This window comes from Talpa occidentalis, unplaced genomic scaffold, assembly GCF_014898055.3.
Source record: "Talpa occidentalis isolate TD23 unplaced genomic scaffold, MPIMG_talOcc4v2.1 talOcc4.15, whole genome shotgun sequence".
NCBI classification, from domain to species: Eukaryota; Metazoa; Chordata; class Mammalia; order Eulipotyphla; family Talpidae; genus Talpa; species Talpa occidentalis.
Window position 1 is genome coordinate 43395190 of NW_023601543.1, and position 24701 is coordinate 43419890.

Below are 24701 nucleotides of genomic sequence, written 5' to 3' on the forward strand. Positions count from 1 at the left end.
GTTAAAATGGAAATATATTGTCTAAATCCTTATATTACACGTGAAATAGACTGTGGTAAATTAAATTTGGGCAGCTTAGGCCTTAATGGAACCACCTGTAAACCACAAAGCATTATACCTAATAAGTCATCAAAAGAGAGAAAATAGAATAATAAATAATATTCATTTAATTATTAAAAAAGTAGAAAAAGTTGAATAAAGTACAAATGGGACGAATAGAAGGCAAATAACAGGATAGTAGATTTAAAAATCAATCATATTAATCACATAATAAATGAAAATGGTGGAAATGTCCAAATTAAAAAGTAAATATGAAATTGGAGAGTAAGGCCCAACTCTAAGCTGCCTACAAGAAACTAGATTCAATATACAAAAACAAATAGATTAAAAGTAAAAGGAAGAAAAGATATACCGTATAAACACTATCAAAAGGAAGCTAGAAAGCTTATAGTTACATCAACTGAAGTAGTTTTCAAAACAAAGAAGATTGCTAGGGATAAAAGGAAACATTTCATAATGATAGTCAATCAACCAATCCAAAAAGTTTATATACCTAACAACAGCTTCAAAATACATGAAGCAAAAACTGATAGAAATAAAAAAAAACAAATCTAAAATTTTAGTCAGAGATTTCAATATCATTCTCTCAATAATTGATAGGACAAACAGAAAATCTATCAAGAAAAAGACTTGAACAACACAATCAATCAACTTAATCTACTTGACATTTATAAAACACCCACCGAAAGAACAATATGAGACACATACTTTTCATGCACGTGTGCAAGATTTTCCAAGGGAGACTATGTTCCAGGCCATTAAATAAATCTGAGCTGGTGGTGGGAATTTTATGGGGAATACACAATGATATGAAAGATATAAATAAAAATATCGTAAAATATTAATAAATGTAAAAGGATTAATATCATATGAGGCATATTTTCTGAATTAAAATAGGAATCAGTTCCAAAAAGTCTAGAAAATCCTATAAATATTTGGAAAGTAAATGACACCCTTCTAAATAACTCTAAGAAGAAATAAAAGGGGAAGTAAGAAAGTATTTTGACCCAAATGAAAACAGAACATATCAAAATTTCTGAGGCATAACTAAATCAGTATTTACAGGAAAATTTATATCATTAAACATTTGTATAATAAAAGAAATGTCTGAAATCAAAAGTGGTCATCAGACCAGCACATTAGCAACACCTGGGAATTGGGAATACACATCTTTAGCCCCTATTCTAGACTTACTGATTCAGAAACTATAAAGGTAAGATCCAGTTATCTGTGGCCCTCCACATCAATCATCAATCTGATGCACATTCAACTTTTGAGATACACTGTTGTAAACTCTTGAGTGTCATTTATATTGTATTAAGACTTTCTTCAATCAGGATCTGTAGTTTTTACTCCTCTGAAGTTCCTGTCATTGAAAACGATTTTATTTTGAATAGTCTGTTAATTTTGTATCATTTAGAAAATTTCCCCACGAGTCAGTCCTGCAGTCATTAACCCAAGAAATAATAAAAGCCTCATTTGCTAAACAGATCCAAGTTTCAGATGATGTAGTTATAATTTTTCTTAATGTCTGCTGGGGGTGGCTAGAGGACAAGCACTGGTGGGGAATATGACCCACCAGAAGAGTTCAAACTGTTTTCAGTAGAAATTCCGTTCATGTGGGAAAGAAACATAGTCAACTCCCAATCATGTACAGTGGTGAAAAGGAACAAACACATTAAATCTAAATAGCTGATGATATGAAGTAATTTGCTTGAAATAATGGTTTTATACCTACACTCGAATATGAATTCATCTGATGCTCTGGAAAGTCACCTTAACCAAAATATTGAAGCCCTAGCATAAGCACCAGCTTAGATGCACTGACTCCTATAGTGGTCCAATTAATTCATTTTCAATGAATTCAGTGCATCAATCTACAGTAAATCTAGTCTATATCTAAATTTGCTGGTTCACCTCTTTCCTGGGATAGGGCAATAATTGGGTTTAGTGGACTTCAGCTACAGCTTCTGCTAATTAAGAATAAACAAAATCCACACTGTATAAAAATATTTAACTGACAGGTACAGGTGATAATTTCACTAAGGACATACACACAAAGTTTACCATGAAATAATTGTAATATCAGTTCAGTTTTATTATAAGTTTTTAAGACAAAGGGGAAAATATAAAGCCTGTCTAGTATTACAAGGCTCCAAGGGAAGATGCAACCCATTCTATAATCATTTCTCTCCCCCAGTCTTTGCTGACTTTCTCAGCTTTGGTTCTAAAGCACTGCCTTCTGTTCTTCTCTGTGTTTTTTTATCAAGAGGCCCATAACAGTTGACTAATGGGCTATGGAGTATAATTAATCAAGCAATCAGTCAGCAACCACTGTTAAAATGTTTTAATATCAATGTAAAATGAGATCAGGGTTTTACAAGCAAGTTTGAGAACACAAACACTGGTTTCTAAAATGAGTTTCCCTTCCTTTCAGAATCCCATAGATGAACACATAAATCTTAGGAATTTTTTAAATCATGGTATTTTTCCCATTTTCATGTCAATCTACAGTTGACAAACATGCAAAACTAATTTCCAAATCAAAGACCTCTAGTAGAAACCTCCAAACTAAAAATGAGGCATTATAATTTACCTATTGGCCATAACACCCAGCAAGAAACCATCCTTTCCCCCACACTTCAGAAAAACCACCACCAATTATTTCCTAGGGCATGAATGGCATTAACAGTACTTAGCCCTCCCCCGTCAGCATCCAGGGATCCCTGCTTCAGTCCACGTTAATTTATGTTACAGTTCCAGTTGCTGGAAATGCCCCACCACCAATTATTTCCTAGGGCACAAATGGCATTAACAGTACTTAGCCCTTCCTTGTCAACATCCAGGGATCCCTGCTTCAGTCCATGTTAATTTGTTACAGTTCCAGTTGCTGGAAATGCCCCACCACCTTCACTATGTTACACTTGGCAAAGCACGGACCAACAATGGCACAATGTGGGAAATGTATCATGAAGAACATAATGATCTAACTGATGAGCTACCGATTAGGCGAGGATATTAATGGAAAAGTAAAATTCCAGGAGGCATTCTTTTTTTATCCTTTCCAAGTTACCAGCATGTACAGTATCAGCAAGTAATGAATAGAGGAAGATGATAACAGCCACATACATGAGCCTCCCTGGAATTAAAAGCAAACTAAACAAGATGTGCACTATAGTGGACCGAAGAACCACCTCCCATTTTGATTTATTTGCAAGCAACCATCAAACTGAGAGGTTCATAAAATTAGAGAAAAATTTCAATGTACTAAGGGTTCAACAATTTACATAAGCTTATTATAAAAATCTTTTCTGAGAGTTGTGTATGCTCCATTACTGAATTTGGTGCAACAGTCAAGAAATAACCAAATAAAATAAATAAACCTCAAATATTTCCTTTTTACTATACCCACTTTCAAAAATTACAAAGCATAATTTTCTCTGATATCTCAAGCAAATTCATAAAACAGGTAGAAACTTAAAACATAATTGTAATATTACACAAGAAAATTAATTTTCCTTCAGTAACTTAGTCTGTTCCAAAGTATTTCTGTCCAAAATGTGTAGGTGCAACAGGATGAACTTCAGTAGTTAAAATTGTGATCTCTGGAAATTCTTGAATTATTGATTTGGCACCTTCAAAAAAAGAAAAGAAAATTGTAGTTATGGCAGGATTTTTGGGTAACATTAGTTGGGATTCAGGAAGTTATAGTTAGTTACTAGGTCTAATATGGATAGAGGGCAGAGAGAAATAACCTTTGGACACCTAATCTGATTTGGTTAATCTCTTTGTTAATATAACGTTTGCTATCTGACAAGCTATGACAGTAGTCAGACTATGTTCCTACTCGTTCACTAATAAATTCTTACAATCAAATTGTTTAATATCCAAGATTTATATATTCAGTTATAGGAACTATTTCCCTGAAGAACCTTTTTAAAATTTATTTTAAAGATGGTTGGAATAGAGAATACAGTACTTCTGGAAACAGGATCATACATAAGATGATGATTTCTCGCTGGAACACTGAAACAAGGGCAAAGACTTTGGAATGTCAAAACAAGCTACTTTTTATGAGTTATAACTCTAGATTTGGGAGGGGGCAGGAAAGGGACTGACTAGGACCCAAGTCAAACTAAACATAGCAAGGCTACCACAGAATAGTTCTAACATCATAGAATAGTATACTGTTCTAATGTATGCTATTAGAAATAACAAGGTTACCATTTCTACCCCCAAAGGCAGAAAACCCGGTAAGTATTTGGTTATATCAATGTTTTCAATGCCACCTATGTTATATATGAATGATAACCAAGCAAATCAACCTCTGTCAACATCAACATTTGAACTATGGGTAATTTTTTTATTATGAAAGAGCTAAATAATCAAACAAGCAAGGGGCCTCACTGGTGGCGCAGGGGTTAATGTGTCAGCAATATCAAGCTATTGCCAGCCACTGCAGCCTGAGTGATCCCCCCCGCCAGAGAGCTAACCCATATGGTGCAGCAGACCTCTCATGTCTCACCCACTGCGGCCCTCAACAGTGCATTTCAGTAGATCACCTGTTCTGCTGTTATTTTCTTATCCTGCTCTTTTACATTTACCAGGTTGATTTTCTGATATTATTAGTTTTCGTAAACATGATTTAATAGCTACATAATATTACATGCTTTGAATATACATTTATTCAATAATTTCCTTATTTTTAGTCATTTATTTTCCTTACATTAAATATAAGTATATAAGTATATAATGAGCATCCTAAAAGCTAAATTTCTACATACATCCATGATTTTTAAGATTTATGTATGTACGTATGTATGTATGTATGTATGTATGTATGTATTTAATTTTTTTTATAGAGGCATGTTTATTTATTTATTTATTTGTTTGTTTGTTTTGTTTATACAAGCACTGGGTACAGCCAGAAGTGCGGGAAGATGAGAGAATTCACCAGAGCCAGAGCGGGGAGCAGAGCAGAGGGGAGCAGCGGGCGGCAGGAGAGGTCTGCGCGCCATGCGGGACCCTCCTCAGGTGGCCGGGGAGCAGCCGGGATCGAACAGGCACAGCAGAGGCCGCGGGCAGCCTCGCAACCCAGAGCTCAACCGCTGCGCCACCGGGGAGGCCCTGTATGTATGTATTTATTTATTTATACAAGCACTGGGTATAGTCAGAAGCTCAGGAGGGCGAGAGAATTCACCAGAGCCAGAGTGGGGAGCAGAACAGGCAGATGGACCGAAGTACACTGCTGAGGGGAGCAGCGGGTGGCAGGAGAGGTCTGTGCGCCATGTGGGACCCTCGCTGGTGGCCAGGGATCGAACCAGCGCTGCAGAGGCTGCGGGCAGCTTCGCAGTCCAGTGCTCAACTGCTGCGCCACCAGGGGAAGTCCTCATTCATGATTTTTATATAGAATACTTTTACAATTGTTCTAGATTAGATGGCAAAAACTAGGGTCTTTTGCCAAATTGGGTATTCCTCCCTTGGGAAATGGAGAACACACACACACACACACACACAAACACACACACAGAGTCCTCTCCTACCATGTCCTTTTAGCAGAAGTCTAACTTAAAAAGTTGTCTGCTCTTTGCTTCATGCTACCAAGCTTACTTTAGTAAGGTCACAGGGTTAACTAAAACCACAAGTTTTGGTCTTTGGAAGCAGCAATCTGGCTCAGATGGGGAGAGAGAAGAAATAGTGACCTTTCAGCCACTTGCAGGCTCTACCCAGTAGGATCACTGGGGAAACAGATGCAACCCCCTTAATGGGATTAGTTAATACTTTTCCATTTGAATGAGTAAAATTAGAATGAGGTAAATATCATTAAGCTTACAGATGACAAACAGAAGTTATAATTACCAAAATAAGATTTATATTCAATGTGGAAGCAAATAAACTTTTCCTCATGATGAGAGGTTGGACAGTCCACATTTTCCCATCCCATGACCATCTGGAGCCCCAGTTACTGCCTCATGCTAAACTCACCATGTGGAGTGGAGAACAGACTAAGTAGAATGATAACACTGGGTTGAACTCCATGTTCTATAAGAACCTTTACAGCTTCAATCACAGTATTTCCTGTGCCTGAAATCAAATGACAACCAAATGCATTAGCAATGTTAACACTTATCTCAAAATGTCTTTGAAGTTTCTTTGAAGTAAGGGCAGTTTAATAATCTAACATACGACATCGCTAGGCAAAGCCTCATTTGTAGGTGATGTTCTTTACCAGTTATGTTCTTTTCAGTGATGGGCATGACACACAGACTTTTCAGCTTTTAAGTACGCAAGTCCTAAATTCATTATTTGAGATATCAAATTTAACACTCATCTGCTACCTACAATCCCGAGAGACCATGCTAAGGATAATCTAAGTAAGTTTAGGAAATAGAATAGGAAAAAAAATGTTATCTCCAAAGAGGATACATACTGGGGAAAATCATTGCTATATAGAAAGGATACACTTTGATACATTTTCTATGTTCAATGTATTTTGCCTCATTAGATCCTTTGTTCCAACGGGTTCTTTTCAAGACAGTAGCTCTTTGGAGCTAACTGTTTGATTAATGTATTTTCCCTACTCAGAGGATAAAAATCCCCAATGAACTTCCCAGAGCAATTCCAACCCCAACTGGGGGGAAAAAAAGCACATTTAGAAAGTCTTTGCCTTCTATAGAAGGCAGGCACTAAGTTGAATTTAAACCCTAATCAAAGGTTACAAATAAAACTCAGGTCACTCACTGAGAATTGGATACATCAGAAGGACTTTTCTTCTGTAAATATCTGGGGGGAACTTGGCATAATATACTTTGGCTCTTTGTGTCTCCTCATCGCTCTGAATCAAGATCTTTCCAATTCGTATGGATCGACAGCAGTCTCGTAAACCTTGTTCCATTGCCTCACCTTGAAGGAAATAAAAAAGGGAAAAAAGGTTAGGGGGGCATAGAATGAAAATCAAAGAATAGACCAAACCAGAGTTTGTAACTGTTATTAACACAAAAACAACATTGCTGAGACGGAAGCAATTTTTCTTTTTTTTTAAGATTTATTTTATTTATTTAGGCATACAAGAACTGGGGTGTAGGCCAGAGGTGTGGGGGGTGAGAGGATTCACCAGAGACAGAGTGGGGAGCAGAACAGAAAGATCTACTGAAATACAGTGCTGAGGGGAGCAGCAGGGGAGACAGGAGAGGTCTGCTGTGCCATGTGGGTCACCTCCCTGGCCGGGGATCAAACTCATGTCTCAGTGGCTGGCAATAGCTTGATAGCACTGAGACTTTAACCCCTGTGCCACTAGGGAGACCTGGAAGCAATTTTTCTTAAGATAACAGCTTTTACTTTTGATATACCCATATTTTATACTTAGTGTAGGTCAATAAACCTAAGTTAAGGCTGGTCAATGAAAGTAGGATAAGCTGGTTTTACTGCCTGCTTGCAAGTTTTAGAGCTGTCATGCTTCCATGATTATAAGAAATAGTTTTGTTAAGGTGCTCCCTGAGCTTTTCCAATATCAGGAACATTTTACTCCTATTATTTTAAGGAAGCCTTTAAACCACCTAAACTTGTTATTTTCATCAGAAAAAAAATAAAAGATTTATGAAAGAATGGAGAATATAAACCAAAGGATTTCTTATAGTTGAGGCCACATTGGGTGACAGCACACAGTCCCACAATGACTTCAACAACAGAGGCTTTGTTGGCAAACAGTAAAAAGGTAGCCCATATTGCTTCCTCTCTTCCAGAAAAACACAACGAATACCATCACCCCTTGGATTTCTGGACACAGAGCTATTTTTGAGTCTAAGTTCTGTTAAGTAAATATTTGTAAAAAAGTTGATCATTTTCATACCATCAAGATTTTAGGCCAGGGAGCTACCTACATGGTGCAGCAGAACTCTCCTGTCTGGCCCACTGCTCCCCTCAGCAGTGTATTTCAGTAGATCTGCCTGTTCTGTTCCCCACTCTGTCTGGTGAATCCTCTCACCCCCCCCCACCTCTGGCCTGTACCCCAGCTCTTATATGCATAAATAAAAAATCTTAAAAAAAATCATCTCTACTGTCTCTGTCACTTTTAAAAGGTGGGAAAATATTGTCCTGGGAGTCCTATCATTGCTTAAGAGCAGCCTTCTACAAAATAAGGAACTCATGCCATTTGCAGCAACGTGGATGGAGCTAGAAGGAATTATGCTCAGTGAAATAAGCAGAAGGAAAAGATAAATATTGGATGGTTTCACTTATAACAGGAATATAGGGGAACCAAATAAGACATCAGTGTAAAAAAAATAATAACAGTACAAAACACAACAAAGCATACTGCAGGGGAGGAGGAGGGAGAGGGGTGAGAGGGAGGGAGGGAGGGAGGGAGAAGCACAGGGGACTGTGGTGATGGTGCATGGGTGCCTTGGGGAAGGAAATTCTGTGGGGACTCAATCTGAGGAGGTGGGGGGAAGCAAATATTGTCGGAAAAATTTAAAAAATGATAAATGTTAAAATAAAAAAATAAAGTAAAATAAAACAAAAAATAAGGGACTTATACTCCTTTTTAACTTGAGGTATTTAATTATTCACAAATAGAACTTCACAGTCAGAGGGAAATGTTAATATATTCTTTTAAAAATAAATAAACCAGTACATATATCTGAAGAGGTGTGGAGCTATTCCCCTAAATCATATGCAGTGTTGTAAACCATTATTACCTTTATGAAATAAATCAAGCAAATATTAAAAAAAAATCCATGTTTCCAGAACAAGCAAGTGAGACTTACACCATACTTTGGATCTGGTACAAAAAATAATTAGCCAATTAATCTCTGTGTAAAGGTATGAGGTTTAATTATAGCACATAGTTTTGCTGCACAAAATTTAGTTTAGAAGGGGAATCAGTTGAACTCAAACACAATACAACACTTATAAGACCAGCAACCGCAAATATCTAGAGTTAATGAGTTAAATGCTTTTTCTTACATGATCAAATACTAGTAAAATATAAAACTAAAAATACAAAATAAGTTAACTCAGTCCAGTTACTGACAGGGTAGGACCGTTCCCTACAAAAGAAATTTCAAAAACACAACACATTTGTTTACAGTCTGGTACTCAAAGTTCTGAAGGCCTGATTTTGTGCCATATTCTGTCATTCTTTAAGTTGCCCTTTTCTCACCAAGACAGCATCAGTGCATCCTCCAATCCTCATACCCTCCCCTGAATCTCTTTGAAAGCTGGCTTGCCCATGAGGGCAGGCCACTAGAGATGATGCTCTGCAGTTAAAATTAGCCAAACTCAGCAACACACAGGCCATGACTCCAAGTTACCATAAGGATATATAACACAGGCGGCAAGATTTCAACTAAGCTGCAGTTATGACAGATGTGCCCTCCATTCTCCTGGAAAGCAGCAGCTGTTTTTATGCATGCAAAGAGACAAAACCACACACATGCAGACCTACCGCTTCTCATTATGCTGACCCCACAATTTCCCTTCTCAAATTTCACTCCTTCATATTTGTACCCTGTTGGGGAATAAAACCAAAAATTTATCTTCCATCATTGAAGCAACCTACTTATTTTATAAAGTGTCTATGGTTTAAAGCAGATGGGTACAGAGCAACCCTTGTCCAGACACACTGTAAAACATCTTAGGTTCCCTGTGAAAGTAATGAGAAGAGTCATGATTTTTCAGTTATTTCTTCATAGGCAACCTGTGGGGATAATTGAGAGTGGTGGACTTCATCAAGTGAGAACAGGACTTATGATAGCATGATATTCATGTACATGTTCCTCAAATTGAATTCAATTTGAATTCGTTGTACTCCAAGAATGCTATCAACCCCATCAATTCAAACTGGGACCCCACTGTGAACCACAGCAAAGAACCTCCTCATTCTGTCCTTTTTTATGATTCTCCATTCTGCCTTAAAAAGCAGAAGAGAGAAGCTGAAACCCTGTTCTCCTCCTGAATTTGTGTCAATTATTTGTGATGCAGTAAGCTGAGCCCCAATTTTCATGAAGTCAACCTTTGAGCAGAACAGCTTCCATTATTTACTAAAGAACCAAATCATAATTTCAAATCCCTGAAATAGGGACCTTTGTCTGCTTTCTCTTAGAAAGTAGAACAAAGCACCTTATCCAATTTTTACCGTTTTTTACTTTTTTTTTTCTTACTTCTCATCCTTTTACCTGAAGTTTCAATGCCAAACCAGCCTCACCCATTTGTTAACACCAGCAGCTTCCCCACACTGGTGAAGATAAACTGCCAGCAATTCTTAACTCTGGTCCCAATGGGCTGTCATCAAAGGCAACACCTGCATGCTGAAGAATATTTATTAACTTTTAACTTGAATTCACAAGCAAGCCATTAACAAAAAATCATCCACATAAATAACTTTAGTAAATGTCTCTGAGTTTAAGTCGTTTAAATCAATAGTTCTGCCTAGACTCCTCAATTGGCATACTGATTTACTCAGACTTTCCCTCTCCTCCCAATTTTATCTCAGAATTTTTATGAGAACATGAGAGTAACAACCGCCCTGGTTACCTGTTGGAGTGGTCACCGTGCATTCTTTATATGGTAGCTGATTCAATCCCTCTTCCACAACCAGTCTGATCTAAAGGAAGAATAAGTTGAAAATTATGATTTGGTTCCTTAGTAAATAATGGAATCTTCTATTAGCTTAATCTCAGGAGTGGAACATAGACAGCATATCAGTTATACACCAGGCAAGGATTTAGCTTATGGAAGCAGGAAGGTGGCCCTTATCATGTGTCAGATTGAGAGATCTAAATGCCAGCTGCTTGCTGCAAGTTATCCAACCTTGGCTAGGCATATGAATGCCACCAAAAAGCCCAGCTCAAGTATGCTTTCTAATTCTCATTCAGTTAATCCAGGCTATATATGACAGGTGCAAAACTATAGCAAGTGAGAGAAGAGTCATGGCAGACACCTTTGGGATATACTTCCGGTTACTATGTGAATAGTGCCCACCAGTAACTTCTCTGACATGTTCGGTACTTCTGAAATTAAATTGGATTCTACTTAAAGATTTGCCATAATGCAAGTAAAGCCAGAAAGTTCCAATAAGAAAATAAATAAGTGGATTTGGTTGAACCAATCTTCTGAGCTTAAAGTTTGATCCAATAGAATGCATTGGGGTTTCCTAGATAAAGAAAGGCTTCTAACAATCTTAAATGTATGGTACAGAAGTAAGAATCTATCAGAACTACTAGAAACAGCTTCCAAAGTCCAGATAGGATATACCCGTGAGTCTCCAGAGCCTAATACAATAAAAGTAGTGCTAAGTCTGTAATGCACATTTTCTTCAATCAATATTTCATTACTGATTGAGAACCAGAACAGCAGGGAGAAACATCAGGCCCCCATGCTCAGCTATCACAACACATCACCCTGCTGCCATTAAAAGGATCAAAGCTAAACGGGCCAGCGCTTGTTAGCCTGCAGCACTAGACAGGGTGCAGGAACCTCACGGATACTGTATGTGTTTGTGTGCACACTCACCTCTAGCCACTGCTGTCTATGGAGGTTAATGTTTCTTGAGAGCAAATTGCAAGGGAAGAAGAGGATCCTTTTCCTTGAAAAGCCTAGATCTACTAGCTAGTAACACTCCTTTAAACAATCTTACCTCCCACTCCATCTCCTATAACCCTGGGATAGAAATTTGTGTGTCCAAGCCTTAAAGAACATAGAACCCAAAGGCGGGGGGAGACTAAAACATAAAGAACTCAAACTTGAGTGCCAGGGAAGCCAACCCTGACAAATTCAGGACAGAATTACTGTCAACTCTAATGGGACCCTGTAGCTAGAGGAGACAGTGTACTAGAAATCCTCAAGACTAGAAACCTAACAGCTCCAGTCCCTGTCACAACAACAGACCCTCTACCTCCACTCCTCACTCAATATCAGGACCTTCAATGTCAATTGCAGAGAACAGAAAAGTCCAAATAACCATCGCCTCAGCTGAGTTAAGTCATGGGTCCTTATTATCTCATTTGACTTAAGATATAACACCTACTCTTTCAGGCAAGCATTCTATAATAATTATGAACTCAACTCTTACTTGCTACAGAAAAAGGGAACAAGCAAAACAAAAAAGAACAATTTTCTACTAGTGAACACCAAGACCTCTGTTTTCTCCACAGCAGTCACTGACACAGGGTCCTTCCTCATTGAACCTGTTCTTTGCTTTGATAACAGGATAAAGATCTAACTGTCACTCCAGGAATGTTAACTGCATTTGTCTTGATGCAATCCAATGTTATTAGCGCCCTTGGATACTTAAATACTTGTAAATAGAAGTGGCCACTGAATCAAGAATATTTAAAACCAAAAGAACAGGAGTTGTCTATACGCTTTTGAAATAAAGATTTCCCCCAGAGAAAATCTAAGTGAAAAATGTCATGCCTTTTTTGCCCTCCACCCCCAGATTCCCTTTAATAATTGTAAGGTCAGGAATGGACACGGTACAGGCTTTCTATGATCCAGCAGACCGGGTAAAGGAGGAGTCAGAGTCCTAGAGCCCTCAGTGGATTTTCAGGCTTTTATTGGGGTTCACCAGGCATATGGCAGGCTGGGGGGCCGGGAGGCTGGCAGGCCTCCCAGCCCCCAGCAAGTCTTCACTCCGGGTTCTCCGGCCTTCTCTCGGCTTCTGCTTCTCTTGCTTCTCTCTTGGCTTCTGTTCCGTCTTGACTTCTGCTCGGCTTCTTGGCTTCTACTGGCGTCTCCATGATGCCGCCCTTAAAAGCCCAGTCTTAGCCCAGGTGAATCCCATCTACCTATGCCCACACCCTATTCCAGGTGCCCGCCATCATGCATGTATTCAGGACCGCAAGGATCCATCATCTATCCTGATGGCGAGAGGGTGGAAAAGCCTGACATTTTTCCTTACCCTACCATAATCTATCTTCAACTGTCTGATGATACCTGGTAGGTTAATAAGCCTTTTCCTTTTCTTTCCCAACTAAATACTGACAACAGGGACCACGTCTATATTACTTACTGCTATTTCTTCTAGCACAGTGCCTGACTCACATGAATTCAGTATATGTTTCTGGAATGGAACAACACTAATAACCATAGACAGCAGAAAAGGTGTCAACCTCATTTCAAACACTGAGCACAGGTAGATACAAACACCAGAAGGAAACTGTAAAGGGGTCAGGACTGACCACAGTGCAGGTTTTCTGATCCCATGCAGACCGGGTAAATGAGGAGTCAGAGTCCTCAGTAGTTTTTTGCAGGTTTTTTATTTGGGGTTCACCAGGCATATGGCAGGCAGGGGTGCTGGCTGGGGGGCTGGGAGGCTGGCAGGCCTCCCAGCCCCCAGCAAGTCTTCACTCTATCTGAGCTCTCTGGAGTTTGTTCTGCTGCTTCTCGGCTTCGGCTTCGGCTTCGGCTTCGGCTTCGGCTTCGGCTTCGGCTTCGGCTTCGGCTTCAGCTTCGGCTTCAGCTTCGGCTTCGGCTTCGGCTGCTGCTGCTGCTCCTGCTCCTGCTCCTGCTCCTGCAGCTGCTGCTAGTGCTGCTGGCGTCCCCCCGTGACGCCGCCCTTAAAAAGCACAGTCTTAGCTCAGCTGAATCCCATCTACCTATGCCCACACCCTATTCCAGGTGCCCGCCATCAGGCATGCATTCAGGACAAGGATCCATCATCTATCCTGATGACGGAAGGGCAGAAAAGCCTGATATTTTCTTTACCCTACAGAAACACAGTGACAACCCAATCTGGCTTGCCATCCTCTCTGGATTACATTAGCTAAATAGAGTTGGGCTTGGTCAGTCCTTACCAGAAGTCCCTGAGGACTGCGTAAACCATTCAATTCAGTATTCCACATGCAAGGATAGGATAGAAAAGAAAAGGCAAAATAAACACACCTCCCCCTACCCATGTAAACTACAAGAGAGGTACTAGTTTTTGTGTACTAAGTAAATACTGCTACTACATCTTTTGTTTTCTTTAATGGACTTCACTTCACTGTCCTATGATCAGGCATTTAAGGGTTGCTCAGTATTAGGTTACCAAGATCCATTTGAGAGGTAGTGCTTGCTCAGAGCGAAGCAGGATGAGTTCATGGGGTAATGGTTTGAGGTGACAGGGATTGAAACAGAGCTTTAATACAACAGCAGAAACAACACTTCAGAAGCCTAGAAAGAGGATGGTTTCTTAGTCAATCTCTCCTCCCCTACCCCATCCCTGCCATCCAGAATGCTATAGAACAAAAACAGTTCTTTTGCCTACTATGATTATATCATTAGGAACAATGAAATGGAAAGCCTTCACCTACCAAACGATCCGCAGAAAACATGAAGTCCCCTCTACTGGCTGTCCTAAAAAAAAAAAAGTAGTAAAATTTTTAGTCTAGATTAGAGCCTTAAGGTAAAATATTTCTTAATACATATAGCAACACTGATATTAAGACCTACGACACAGGTTTAAATGTTGACATGTAAGACTATTACTGAGACTAGATTTTTTTCACTAGGCTACAATGTAAATATATTATTGAACAGACTTACTTGACATAAACATTAGAAATAGGAAGTGAAAAGGTCAGGCAGTCTGCCTCTGAGCTGCCCAAGTATATATAACCCAACCAGGAGGCGAAGAAAGCTACCCCTGGAAGATGGCAGCAAACCCACAGCTCAAGTTAAGACAAAACTTTCCAAGGAGAAAACCTAGATCTCTTCATCCCTCCCCCGCCCATATGATCTAAAACTCATATTACCAAGATAAATAACCCATCTATTTGTCTCTGATCCTTTTTGGACTTAGAATGGTACAAAACAAATAAATGTTCTACGTTTGCAACTGCTTTCAATAACATGTAACCTAATTTCCAAGACCTCTTTCTCAAAGTATTGATAATTTGTTCCTTTTGCTGTTTTTCAACTAATACTTTACTCCCTAGATTGCGCTGCTATTTCCCTATATATTTCTTTTCTGCCCAATACGTTCATATCCTAAGGAACCCAAGTAATAATCATCCGGGGTTTCACTTACCCACAAGCTGTTAGCTAGCCAAAAAGGGAATGTTAAAAGGCTGACATTTTTTTTCTAAAAATCTAGCATTATTCCTCCTTCTCCCATATTAAATGATTTGAATAACAGATTGATTTAAAATTTATGTACTTAGGACTTCCCTGGTGGTGCAGGGGATAAATTCTCAGCACTATCAAGCTATTCCCAGCCACAGCAGCATGAGTTCACGACGCAAGCAGATCTCTCCTGCACAGCCCACTGCTCCCCTCAGCAGTGTATTTCAGTAGATCCACCTGTTCTGCTCCCCGCTGTCTCTGGTGAATCCTCTCACCCCCGGCACCTCTGGCCTAGACCCCAGTTCTTGTATGCATAAATAAAAATAAATCTTTAATAAAATGTATGTACTTAAAAACCTCCAACTGCGTATCCATAGCATTCTCAAAATATTCCCCAACACAGCATCTAATGACATACGCAGGCATACATTATCTCAGTATACCATTATTCACAGCTTTTTTCCCCCCCAAGCTGCATTTACTCCCTTACAGGGAAAAGCAATGAAATATCCCTGACACAAATAGCATTAGGTTTCTTAAACAAAAGTCTATCATATTACAGATAATAATTCTCTAAAATGTGGACCTTAATTGAGCAATAGCGAGAATACAGGTCTGGTTTCTTTATGTATAAATATTCCCTACACTCAGAAATCTCTATCAACACATACTCACACAGAGAGCCCATTTAAAACAGCCTCTGTTTTATATACTGTGGTTTTCAAATAAAATTACACCATTACAGTAGCACCTTTCATTCCTAAAATTAATCTTTACAACATGCTTGTCAAGGAAGTAAAAGGCAGTGAACTACAAAAAATGCTGAAGCCTACTGCCCTGTTAGCTAGACCTACACAAATTTGTCTAAGAGGTTGGCAGACAGTTTTCCAAGAGGGAAGAAAAAACTCCAGATTTGTCTTAAAGAAATATCCAGTAATACATCTTGGGGACCTACCTGAAATCTTTGGTTTTGATTTCTAAAAAGTTACATTAGGATAAGTGATCAGGGTTGCCCACATCTGTTATTTTTATTATGGACACCTTAACACCTTTTACATTTTCACAAAAAATATCAGCCTCAACTGTTAACTTTTGCTTGATAAGCATCTTCTCTACATTCCAAAAAGGTGTACATTGAGAGTTTAACAGTAACTGTCATCTCTTGATAGTGATTTGACTTCCAATTAAAGCATTAAAATAAAGATGCTCCAAGTCATCCCACTACAAACTAATTACTAACTTATTACCTGCTGTTTTAAACAGATTGTAGACCCAAGCTGTTTACTTTAAATCAATTTAGAAATTGAAGTACAGCTAGAATACAACAACTTGACTGCATTTTTAAAAAACCCATAGTGGTCTTCAATATCCACATTAACATTGTTAATACTAGGGTTTCATAAAGCAGACATTTACTTCTTGGATCGATCAAGTCGTACATATTCTCTGAGCCACTACAGGCTCAACACTGGACTAAAATGTTTGCTAATAAAAATGTTTAATATAAACCCGAACCCAGGTTTTATTAACCCTACCACTTTGTTTCAAATCTTAACTCGATTCACTTTTGCCCCCAAACCATTTTTTTTATTCTCCTACTGAAAGCACAGCTTTGAAAGACATTTTAATCATCTGTTTGATAACAGTCGAATAAAATCTAATGCAAAATTACCACGAAGCAACACACTGACACACATCACAGAATATTCTAAAATATATTCAAATCATCAAATATCAAATATTTAAACAGTGATATCCAGGCACTCAAAATTCAGAGCATGGAAATCTAATTAATGCTAGACTGAATGTCTTTAAACTGTACAAACCTCAGAGAAGATGACCAGTGCAGACTTAACCAGATCTAAGAATGCTTTTCTTGACATTTCCCTCAGTAAATGTGTAATGCATCTATAGCAATAAAATGGAAGCTAAAGGCAGTCATTTTAAAGAGATCTTCACTTGAAAAAAAAGAATGAAAATCATATCGAAAGTAAAATTCTCTTTTTAATGTATACTCAGTAAATCTGATTTTCCCTTTTAAGACTATCTATAAAGCACTGTAAAATTTCCAGAGAGGCTGCAGCAATTTATGTATACTTAAAAAACATGTATATATCATAGCAAAACCAAACCAAGATGAAACCATTTGAATCTCAACAACCATTCTCTCCAAAGATTATTAAGTACTTATTCACAAGCTATAGGACTATGAAAGAATGTTTTTATAATATTTAAAATTAAGACTTCAAGTAGAGATCCTCTCTCCTCTTCTTACTAGGCCTCATTACTACTACCACCACCACCACTACTACTACTACTACTAAACAGAGTCTTTAGGGGGTTAAGTTATTTCCTGGGACAATTATAACTTCAATTTCTAGAGCAGAAATTAACATTTGGTCACTCCATATTACTTCTCTCTATTCAGAATAAACTTAACAACCCTCTTTTTTTAGGACAACCCTCTTTTTTTAAAATCACACACGTAGATACAGATATCGCCAAAGTGCACAAAGATTTATTTATAAAGCTTTTCTGAAAAGGTCATAGTAGGCACCTATATTATATCAATACATATTTTACTCCTTTTTTCCTACAGATCACCATTTATTAAAAGCTTCCTTGGTGTCAAGTATTAGGTGGTTTTGGTGCATTATCTCCTCTAACTCTCACACAGGCATAAGAGGTAGATTGTATTACTAAGACCACTCAGTGATGAAAATAAGATCACAGAGGTGAAGAATTTCAAGGTTCTTCCCAGCCAGAAGCTCTCTAATTCCATGTCGCTGAGTAAAGCCATCATTTATATTTTGCTCTAACAAGGGAAAGCCTATTGATAAGAAACCAGTTTTTAGATATATTTTAATGCTGCTTCTCTCTCTGTGAATGAGACTGGCATGTATATACAGTACATACAATGAAATAAAGAACCTGGCAGGTAAATAAACATTATTAAAATGTTTCTGAAGAGAGAGGCATTATTATAACATGTCTTATAAAGACTATGTATTAAGATTAACACATACAAAAACACACCCTTTCCAAAATGATAATATCAAAACATGCAAAGAGCTGATGAGACTCAAGAACAACAAAGAAAATAATCCTGTCAAAAAATGGGCAGAAGAGCTAAAAGGAAACTTCTCTGAAGAGGAAATGCAAATGGCCAACAGGCATATGAAAAAATAGTCAACATCACTTGGAATCAGGGAAATGCAAATCAAAACTACCATGAGATACCAGTGAGAATGGCACATATTAAAAAAACTAGCAACAACAAATGTTGGCGAGGATGTGGAGAAAAAGGAACTCTCCTGCACTGTTGGTGGGAGTGCAAACTGGTCCAACCACTATGGAGAGCTGTGTGGAGATTTCTGGACCTACTAATCATAGAGCTTCCATATGATCCAGCAATTCCTCTCCTAGGTATTTACCGAAAAGACACAGAAACACCAATTCCAAAGAGCACCTGCACCCTTATGTTTATAGCAGCACTGTTTACAATAGCTAAGCTTTGGAAACAACCCAAATGCCCAAAAATAGATGACTGGATCAAAAAGATGTGGTACATATACACCATGGAATATTACTCAGCATTCAAAAAAGATAAACACATGCAATTTGCAGCAACATGGATGGCGCTGGAAGGGATCATGCTCAGCGAAATAAGCCAGAAAGAAAAAGAAAAATACCGGATGGTCTCACTCATAGCAGGAATCTAGAAAACTTAAATAAGGGACCAGGAAAATGAATAACTATAAGAAAGTGAAAATCAAAATCAACAAAAAACTATGAACCAGAGACACTCTATGGGGGGTGGGGGGCGGGGATGGGAGGGATTGGGGTCAAAATAAGGGGGTTGCAATTGTATGGGGAATATAAAAATAAAATTTATTAAAAAAATAAAATAAAACACAAATTCAAAGATTCAAAAAAAAAAATCTGAGGTTAGGCTCATAACCTAATAGAATTTAATTTTTTTCAAATCCCAGTAGCATTTAGTGAGTAATAATTCTAAAAATGAGGATTATATACAAAAATTATTTTCAGCATTTGAGGTGGGAGAAGTTAGGATAGGGAATAGAATTGTCAGATGTAGCAAACACAAATACAGAATGCCCTCTGAAATTTATATTTCAGAAGCATATCCCACAAAGTACTTAGGATATACTTACACCAAAAGGGTATTCATCATTTATTTATCTGAATTCAAACTTAACTGGGTGTCCCATACTTTACTGGCAACCTAAGTTCAAGAGGAAGAATAAAAATGGACTCAAATTCAGCTCTAATATACTTTGATTTGTTTTTGTTTTTTAAGCAATAGGCTAAAGGGAAGTGAAACATTAAAGTTTGCCTGATAGGTTTAAACCAAGGGAATGTTTCATTTAAAGCCAATATTTAGTGAAAGTTCTGAAAACAAACTTTACTTCAAAGCTACCTTGTTATTATGTAATCACTAAAACAAAACAAAAAAATGGTTACATGGGTTGTCTGGTATACAAGTGATTTATACATGATTTCCCCCTCCTTTCACCCTCATAAACAGCCCCCCCCCATGAAGTACGTGGAACAAACCCAATCTGATGCAAAAGCTTTTTAAAAAATGAAAATTGCGGGCTTCCCTGGTGGCGCAGGGGTTAAAGAAGCTGTTCTATCATGTAACTGCCAGCCACTACAGCAGGAGTTCAATCCCCGGCCAGGAAGCTGATCCACAGACCTCTCCTGTCTCACCCGCTGCTCCCCTCAGCAATGTATTTCAGTACATCTGCCTCCCCACTCTGTCTCTGGTGAATCCTCTCACCCCCTGCTTCCCACACCTCTGGCCTACACCCCAGCTCTTGTATGCTCTTCCCTACCAAAGGTACCTAAGACTTGTGGAAAGCTTTTAGACCAAGCCTGTCTAGCTGTGCATCCGCCCATGAGGGGATAGGTAATTTTGGGAGTTTTATTGGAAAAGTGTTATTTGAAGTTCTCTCTCTCTCTCTCTCTCTCTCTCTTTTTCTCACTCCACACCAATTTTAAAAAACCCTACCAACTAAGTGCCTACTTCCTTTATCTTTGTGTTCACAAAAGGCTGGATCCCTTTTAGAGCATGTACCCATAAACAGTTTGCAGTCCTGGGTACCCTTCAGTTACATGCCAACAGCACCTTCTTAAAAAGCTTATAAAGTAGAATACCATCAATTATTTGCCTCAAAGTAGAGCTCAATATAAATTCAAAATCTGGTAGAAAAAGAAAAATTTCCCTTAGAACCCAGACCTCAGTAACTCAGTTTATTTATTTAATTATGACTTCAATATTAAGTGCCTATGTGCCAGGTCCTATGCCAGACCAAACCGTCTTTGGCCATTCCCAATAAATATCACATACTTATATGTGTGCGTGTGTTACATGTAGCTTAAAGAGGCAACTTTCTCCCTCCTAATCCAAAGGTGAGTTAGAAAATTCATATGGAAAACAAAAAAAAAAAATCCATGTTTTAAACAAATTGCAGGTCAAAGTTTTTTATGTGGCAGACATTTTTTTGACTTTGTACAATTTGGGTTAGCAATTTGGTCAGCAATCTGGACTCTGATTTTGTGTAATTTGAAGGGAAAATTTCCAAGATCCCTCCAATCTCAGAGTGATGTGAGCTCAGGCTCTCTAGACTGGTTCTGTTTAGTGTGAGGAATGCCTGACTCAGCCTGTTTTCCAAGTCTGAAGCCCCAAAAATCACCAAAGGAGGGAGAACACCATTCTCCCATTGGCCTGGCCTGAGCATGCATAGTCATCTATGGTGCATACAAAGCTACAGGTGCTCAAGACTACTCAGACAACCTCTAAGAATGAGGGCCGAAAACTTGTATTTAAGCAAACCAAAAAAGCCTCCTTGAGCAATTCAGATGCACAGCTTTAATTAAGAACATTAAATTACGTAGTCAGATGACTCAAATTACAATAGGTTGCACTCACATTAGGGATGCACAGAATGTTCGTTCATCCTGAGATTGTCTCCCTTCCAGGTGACTAAAAAGTCACAAACTGAACGCACTCCTTCTTCGGTGCTATTTCACATACCTAGAGACTCTAAATTGCTCGACTTTCATCCAAACTGCCTGCTAAAGCCATGGCAAAGCAGGAAACATTGAGGAGCTCATGAAACAGCATTAACTTTTCAGGAAACAAAAGAAAACAAACTCCCACTTATAGCTCGGGAGGAGAAATGATCTCTTAAATACACTGCCTAAAATATAAGTCCATGAACTATGTTCAAGGGAAAAGTGCATTACACTCAGATTTTGCTGGGTTTAATATTTAGAAGAATCAGGAAGGGAAGAATTTGTGGCTAAATCCATTATAACAACAAACATTGGAAATGAAGGAGTCATTTCTCAAGTTCACCTGTGACTCACATCTGACTGAGAAAATTATCTGATCACTTGGTATTTTAGATTAGTGCACTCTCAGAAAGAAAACTGTTTGCCTGAAATTCAATAATACAACCACCAACCTATTATGTTGCAAATACTTCACATTATTTGAAAAGACATTTTCAATCAGTGCAAACAATGTTCTCAATCTTTCCTGCTTTATATATTTACTACAATATGCAGTCCTGTTGGCTCAACCCATTTCCCATGCCAAAGTCAATTCAGAAAGCAAACCCTTACAAGATACATGCTAAGGACCAGGAATAATAAAATGTGCAATATGCACTCCAATGGCCTGTATCACAGCTCCATAGTGCACATACATGTCATATCAACTTAGAAAAGAGCATAAGCCCCACAGAAGACAGGACATCATAACTGATGGCATATTCCATAACTAGACCTACATAAATATAGCTCCTCTTACCACAGGCACCCTTACCACCAGTACCCTCAAGGGGATGAAACAGGTCTTGTTTGTATGAGGGGGATGACAATTTTTGAAGATAAAAGAACACAGAAGCCTCTGTTAATAGATAACAAAAGCAAAAGCAAGAAACAATCTCTGGCCTGAATAACTAAGCATCAATTAGTTATCAAAAATTGTGTGGTATTTTCTATACTATATCAGAGCAGGATAAAAATTACCTGACATCTCTTATTGTTGTTCTCTAAAATAAGAATGTGAGTTGTATTTACACTTCAATTCCAGTTACTAAAAGCTCAAAAAAACAGCATTTGTGGATGCAATCAGAACCATGCACAAATACAAACATAAAGACTTGAAATTCCTTTAATAATCACAGCTCTTCACTGTTTACAACAAATGTTTACAGACAGTTGCTTGTTTTAACCTCTCAGGAGCTCTGTAAGATATTATCAATACTCTCATTTTACAAATGATCAAGTTGAAGCACAGAGATGCTAAAGATCTTGCCTCAGCTTACCCTAGATCCTGTTTTGTTCCAAACTGAGAAAGAAAAAATTCACATACACCCAGGTTGGCAATATAATCCAGGCTTTTCTGAGTAAATGCAGTTAAATCAGGTATTGTCACATCTTTTGTGACTAATCCCTTTCATTTAGCATAATATTTTCAAGGTTCATACATTTCATATCAATACACCATTCCTCTTTGGCTGAGTGATATTCCACTGTACAGATATACCACATTTTGTTTACCCATTCGCCAGGTAATGGACATTTGGGTGGATTCCACTTTGGCTACTGATCAAAGCTGTATGTTAAGATTGTGTAGTAATATACAGGTGCATATGGCGGAGACAAAAACTGGAGGCAGGGAAACAAATCAGGCTGGAGTCTGACTTAGGGACTAGCAACCTGACTTAGCAGCAATTCTAAAAAATCAAGACACCCACTGAAAAACGGGTGTTTTTACAGAGTAGCAACTAATTTAAAATGTGGTGAGCAAAGAAACCAGTAGTATGATCAGTCAGGCCTGAACCAGGAAAGGACCCTTGCCTTAGAAGCCACTATACGACAGTCTGCAAGGCCATGGTGATAGGCTGCTTAATGCATATTTCTGTTCCTTCAGAGGATGCTGATAACATCAGTTCCTGACAAACACTGGCAGATCCTTTTAATAGATAACACAAAAAGGGGCAACTATTCCAGAAATATTATCAAAAATCTTGTGATCAACCACCCATATTCTCCCTGGAGCACCCAGAACCTGAGAGTGAAAAAACTCTCCCTACTCCTGCATGTTCCCACATCCTTTCTTTCCTATATAATCTTCCCTCACTTGCCTCTGGGGAGGCAGCCATTTCTGAGCTCTGACTCTGCTGTTCCGACATGCCACCACTTGCTAATAAAACACTACATGTGTGGAAACAACCTCGTGGTTCAGTCCCATTTTCTGAGCATAAGCCCACATGTCTGTAACAGCTGTAGTTCATCAATGGTAAGTATGTCCTTTGAGAAAGCCTATCTACAACATAGGTTTAGAGATCTGAAGATAGCATTTCAAATGAAGTTTTATCTACATTGGCTTGTGGGATTACTAGGAGAACCAAGATTCTTTTAGGTTCCCTTGACTCCATTAACTTTATCCGAAACACTTGCTGTTCTATTAAGTTTATAGTAAAACAATCTTGATAAGAGCTGAATTAGAAAGTTTCACGTGATCAAGTAAACCCGAACTCTGAGGTTAAAAGACCTTAGACAAAATTACATATTTGTAGTAGCAAAACTAAAGGGTTGGAGAGCCCGTTGAGCACAACCTTTCCTTGAAATTACTTTATTTCTATTTGTGAGCCTGAGCATAATCTTGGGTAGTAACCATTTCTAAGTGGCAGATTTACCATGTGGCCGGACAACTGGCAGGTAGCACAAGCGCTTTTACCTTTCCGGGAAGGCTGCGTCTTTGTGTCACCCGGAAAAGACAAAGAGGAAGCCGAAGGCTCTCTAAAAGGTCTCCTCCCAACACAAAGCAACGTTAAATGCGGATTAAGGAAGAGAGTGTGGGCCCCGTGTCACGTGACACTCCCGTTTAAAAATAATAAAAAACCTTCAATCTCCATTCACCAAGTTTCCCAAGACGCCATCCCTTCAGCCCTCTTACGTCCAATCCCCGCCCACCTCCAGAGAGACCCTCCGAGGCCTCCCTTTCCCCTTCCTCTCGCGGCTCACTTGTCCCGGATGATGGTCTGCAGCTCCCGGATCTGATCATTCATAGGGAGCAATTTAAGCTGCGCCCCGATCTGCTGGGAGACGTCGCAGTCCCCTGGGGGGAGTCACTGGCTGGTGCGTCATCGTTGCCACTGTAGCCGTTGTTATCTGAGTTGAGGGTGGCACCGCCGCAGGCCAGAGGGTCCCGCTCGGCCTCTACCGAAGAATGGGTGTGCCCTGTGAGAAAAGTCAATTTAGCAGTGGAGGCGCTGTTTGCCCCGGCATGGTCTGGAATCAGGTCGCCAGGTCGTGGCAGCTCGGAGCTTGGGGTAGAGACTGAATTTACTTGCTGGTTGTGACAGGGCATGGAGTCCGAACACCGTAACTCCGTGGCCATACACCGGGCCTGAGTTGTCCCCAAACTACCGACCCCTGAAGATAAAGGAGAGTAGGGGCCTTTTCTCACGTGTTCTCCCGGCCGGTCCCACTTCCTGCAGCTCTCTCTCACTTCCCCCAGCTGCCCTCTCACCCCTAGGCCTCCGCCGGTTCCCTTT

General features: G+C 39.0%; 1 protein-coding gene across 1 annotated transcript; it reads right to left on the reverse strand.

Moving 5' to 3' along the window:
• Positions 1-1058: 1058 nt before the first annotated feature.
• Positions 1059-24693, reverse strand: UPRT (uracil phosphoribosyltransferase homolog). Its single transcript, XM_037512242.2, is given in 8 exon segments — positions 1059-3695; positions 6046-6144; positions 6802-6963; positions 9506-9568; positions 10594-10663; positions 14352-14394; positions 24169-24268; positions 24271-24693. Coding segments are annotated over 8 exon segments (918 nt in total). The 5' UTR covers positions 24545-24693; the 3' UTR covers positions 1059-3588.
• Between the last annotated feature and the right edge of the window lie 8 nt (positions 24694-24701).